General features: G+C 51.3%; 1 protein-coding gene across 3 annotated transcripts; it reads left to right on the forward strand.

Moving 5' to 3' along the window:
• The first annotated feature begins 723 nt into the window (after positions 1-723).
• Positions 724-4,142, forward strand: LOC135618580 (auxin transporter-like protein 4). Of its 3 annotated transcripts, none has more exons than XM_065119564.1 (9): positions 724-1,105; positions 1,218-1,371; positions 1,511-1,853; positions 1,935-2,120; positions 2,229-2,341; positions 2,427-2,610; positions 2,821-2,918; positions 3,084-3,549; positions 3,650-4,142. In XM_065119564.1, the coding sequence occupies exons 3-9, from the start codon at positions 1,662-1,664 to the stop codon at positions 3,872-3,874; spliced, it is 1,464 nt and encodes a 487-aa protein (XP_064975636.1). In that variant the 5' UTR covers positions 724-1,105; positions 1,218-1,371; positions 1,511-1,661; the 3' UTR covers positions 3,875-4,142. The 3 variants fall into 3 exon arrangements, with proteins under 3 accessions (XP_064975636.1, XP_064975635.1, XP_064975637.1); XM_065119563.1 differs by having other exon boundaries at positions 724-1,098; XM_065119565.1 differs by having other exon boundaries at positions 724-1,098; positions 1,563-1,853.
• Positions 4,143-4,380: the final 238 nt, after the last annotated feature.

Below are 4,380 nucleotides of genomic sequence, written 5' to 3' on the forward strand. Positions count from 1 at the left end.
ACTACTGAAATATAATAAAAATAAATAATAATTAACTGACATTAATGAGAAAATTGTATAGGGAGGATGGAATATATATATATATATATATATATATATATATATATATATATATATAAGATTAAAAATAAGCAGAAAAGACTTAGCTAGCTAGCTAGCTGAGTGTTTGATAGTAGTATCACTCTTAAATTACTTTTTTAAAGATATTAATTAATTTAATTGGTAAATACTTCGATAAATTATCATATATATATTTTTTCAATTTTAATGAGGTCTTCGTCGCTTATTTTGTATAAAAAATAAAAATAAAAATAATATTTTCGAAGTGTATAAGGATAGACATGACTGATAGTTTCCTACTCCTATGGTTTGGCCTCTTTGGCGTTTTCTATTACCACAGATTTGGGTGAGAGAGGTGTTGGAAAAACAGTTGAATAAAAAGAAGCAGCTAATGGGTGTGTTGGAAACAGAAGAAAAAGAGATCAAGCGAGTATGGGGTGGAAAAGGCAAAAGGAAATAAAAGAAGGAAGAATGATGAGACATAATTGGGTCAAAAAGAAGGAAGAAAGGGGATTGATGGATGCGGCAGTCGCCCTCACCGTTTTAAAAGGCATTAAATGCCGTGAGATAAATGCAAGTGCGTTAGCTAAGAATGATCTGTGTATGTAATAATGCTGGACGATTGATGACTGTGCGTGTGTGGGAGAGAGAGAGAGCGAGAGAGAGAGAGAGAGAGAGATGGTTGCAGCTTAAGAAACCTTTGGTAAAGGGCAGAAAGTTACCGAGCGAAGTCAAGAGGTTGCAGCCACTCCTACCGCTGACCATTGGGAGACTGCCAATCAAAATCCAGAGATCGACTCATCTCCACGAATCCAACCTCTGTATCTCAAGCTGCTGCTGCTGCTGCTGCTGCTGTTGCGACGAAGAGCATCTCGGCTAAAAGGCTGCCACCAACACTCCCATCTCTTCTCGTGCTTCTAGCTCGAAGCGCGTGTATTTACTGCGGTTCTTCGGCGTAGAGAGAGCGTGTGTGGTTCGAACAGTAAAAGGAAGGACGGCTCGGTCAGTGTTCGAACGAGAAGTGCGACGGAAGCAAAGGTTAGGAGTACGTCTCATCTCGCTTCCGTCCTCGAGTCTCTTTTCTTCTGTTTCTGCCACTTCCCTTTTGGCTGCACAACCTGCGCACGCCGTCACGCTTGCCGAATGCCACCTTGCAGTGTTGTTACGGAGAGGGAAGCGAGGACGCGCGTTACTCTGCTCCTCACCTTCTAACGCATAAGCTCTAAGCAGCGTCAGCGTCGGCTGGTGCGTTTATCTGCTCGGAGTTGCTCTCTTCCTGGGTTGAATTCTCTTCTTGCCCAGTAATAAGAGGTAAGCAGCTGCTTCATGTTGATTCGGTCACTCACCAGAACTAAATCTCCGGGTGTCTTCGCTGTTCCCCTTTTCTCCCCCTATCTTATCGCTCTTCTCTTGACTGTGGTGTCTTTTGACGTCCTACTCGCGTCTACAGTGATCCTTGTCGTGTTTCTCTCTATTATCCATATCTCGAAACGCGTGGGTAGATCGGATCGGCTTCCTTGGCGCTGTTGCTGTTGCTGTTGGGAGGACGAGGAGACCGGTGAAGGGAGGCCCGTGGTGAGGCTTCAGCAGAGGAAGGAAAGATGCCGCCGCAGACGCAAGCCGAGGAGGCTGCCATCGTGGCCAGCGGCATCGCTGCCTTCAACAGTGAGATGGAGCAGGGGAGCGGCGGCAAGGAAGCGGACGGAGGGAGGGACTCCGCGTTCACCATGAAGAGCCTCCTCTGGCACGGCGGCTCCACCTGGGATGCCTGGTTCAGCTGCTCCTCCAATCAAGTACTCCATGCCGGCCGATCACATATTAACCAAGAATCCAGTTTGTGTGCCTTCTCCTCTAAAGAGGTGGCAAATCTGCAGGTGGCGCAGGTGCTGCTGACGCTGCCGTACTCGTTCTCGCAGCTGGGGATGCTGTCCGGGGTGATCCTGCAGCTGTTCTATGGCATCATGGGCAGCTGGACGGCGTACCTCATCAGCGTTCTCTACGTCGAGTACCGGACTCGGAAGGAGAAGGAAAACGTCAGCTTCAGCAACCACGTTATCCAGGTCAGATCCTGCTTTCTTGCATCCTTCACGAGCTCTCTCTTTCCTCTGCTCCTACTTTTCCCCTGTTCCTTTATGTTTCCTTGATCTTCCTCCTCTACCTACGTGCAGTGGTACGAGGTGCTTGATGGACTGCTGGGGCGGTACTGGAAGGCCGCCGGCCTCGCCTTCAACTGTACCTTCCTCCTCTTCGGCTCAGTCATCCAGCTCATCGCCTGTGCCAGGTTCGTTCTTTCCTCCAATTTTTTGGATCTTAACTGCTCGTTGATACATGGAAGTTCTGCTTGTTGTGGTCTGATGATGGAGCAGCAACATATACTACATCAATGATCGGCTGGATAAGAGGACATGGACGTACATCTTTGGCGCCTGCTGCGCCACCACCGTGTTCATACCCTCCTTCCACAACTACAGGTTATGGTCCTTCCTCGGCCTCGGCATGACCACCTACACCGCCTGGTACCTCACCATCGCCGCCGTCGTCCACGGCCAGGTAACATAGCATCATCCACAACAAGAGTAGTGAAAGTAAACGGTAATAGAAACATGTTGCGTGGAGGATCAGATGAACTCAGCTTGGAATCTGGTTTGTTGGTCGATGACCTTCTTCTCGTCCCCACTTCGGCCCCGAATAGTATCGCTGCTGTGTGGAAGAGGGGAAGGAATCATGACAATGATGCTCTTCTTTGGGTGGCTGATGCAGGCGGAAGGCGTGGCGCACTCGGGTCCGACGAAGCTGGTGCTGTACTTCACCGGAGCCACCAACATACTCTACACCTTCGGCGGCCACGCGGTCACCGTGTGAGTGCTCCACACTTGAGTCTCAGGTGTACGTGTCAGGGAGACGCGTGAGTCACCTGTGTACTACGAGCCAGGGATGCCCATGGGTTGGGCGAGGGGGGCCCGCCCGCATGGTGACCTGGCGGGGAAATTTTTACTGCTGCGCTCACTTGTTCGTGTCCACAGGGAGATAATGCACGCCATGTGGAGGCCGCAAAAGTTCAAGTACATCTACCTACTGGCGACGCTGTACGTGTTCACGCTGACGCTGCCGTCGGCGGCTGCCGTGTACTGGGCCTTCGGGGACCAGCTGCTGACGCACTCCAACGCCTTCTCGCTGCTGCCAAGGTCCGGGTGGAGGGACGCCGCCGTCATCCTCATGCTCATCCACCAGTTCATCACCTTCGGCTTCGCCTGCACCCCGCTCTACTTCGTGTGGGAGAAGGTGATCGGAGTGCACGACACCCGGAGTATTTGCCTGCGAGCCTTGGCTCGCCTCCCCGTCGTCATCCCCATCTGGTTCCTGGCCATCGTCTTCCCCTTCTTCGGGCCCATCAACTCCGCGGTGGGCGCGCTCCTCGTCAGCTTCACCGTCTACATCATTCCTGCTCTGGCTCACATGCTCACCTACCGGACGCAGTCTGCACGACAGGTACCATCCATCTGCTTTCACATCTGGTCTCGATGGTTAGTTAGTAAGCGAGTACTGCTACAGCGTTCAACATCGTCCTGCGTCTTGGCTGTGGTTGCAGAATGCCGCCGAGAAGCCGCCCTTGTTCTTGCCAAGCTGGGCGGCGATGTACGCGGTGAACGCCTTCGTGGTGGGGTGGGTGCTCGTGGTCGGCTTCGGGATCGGCGGGTGGGCCAGCATGACCAACTTCATCAACCAGGTCGACACCTTCGGGCTCTTCGCCAAGTGCTACCAGTGCCCTAAGACACAGCCACCCCCTGCGCCCGCACCACAGCAGCATCACTGAACCACCTGCCTCTCACACACACCTTGAAACCTGCTCCATAGAACAAAGTTGTTAGTCGACCTTTGGATATCAGTTAAAACTGTCACATACAAAGAAAAGGTGAATGGTTCATTGTGGGCTGGCCCTCCTGCCATCGCCCGGTGGTGTTGGCTGATCTGTTACAGGTTTCTATTCTTCGACTCTCAGTCGCATCGTTTACCATGTCATACTGTAACTTGTGCCTATGAATGCTAGTCTTTTGTCAAAACACAGTGCAATTCCATGTTAACCATCGGTGGCCGAGAGAACTCTTGCTTTGACATAACACGGATATAGACACTTACAAGAGACAGGCCAATGTGAGCGCAATTAATGTATGCTTGTCTGTAGTTGCAAAAAATGGTCCCTGTGTCTAAGCAAATGCCAAGCCATGGGGGGGGGGGGATTACTGTTGCGGGGTCTCTCTCTCTCTCTCTCTCTCTCTCTCTCTCTACCTGATCTCCACGCTTCGTGCTGCTTCGGCAGCC

The sequence above is a fragment of the Musa acuminata genome, chromosome BXJ2-8, assembly GCF_036884655.1.
Source record: "Musa acuminata AAA Group cultivar baxijiao chromosome BXJ2-8, Cavendish_Baxijiao_AAA, whole genome shotgun sequence".
Classification (NCBI taxonomy): Eukaryota; Viridiplantae; Streptophyta; class Magnoliopsida; order Zingiberales; family Musaceae; genus Musa; species Musa acuminata.

What these genes read in the sequence shown, in the direction of transcription:
- LOC135618580 (XM_065119564.1), top strand. Translation starts at nt 1,662, where the DNA reads ATGCCGCCGCAGACGCAAGCCGAGGAGGCTGCCATCGTGGCCAGCGGC. An exon ending in TCAGCTGCTCCTCCAATCAA is followed by an intron (nt 1,854 to 1,934) that starts GTACTCCATGCC and finishes GCAAATCTGCAG; the next exon opens with GTGGCGCAGGTGCTGCTGAC. An exon ending in GGCGGCCACGCGGTCACCGT is followed by an intron (nt 2,919 to 3,083) that starts GTGAGTGCTCCA and finishes TCGTGTCCACAG; the next exon opens with GGAGATAATGCACGCCATGT.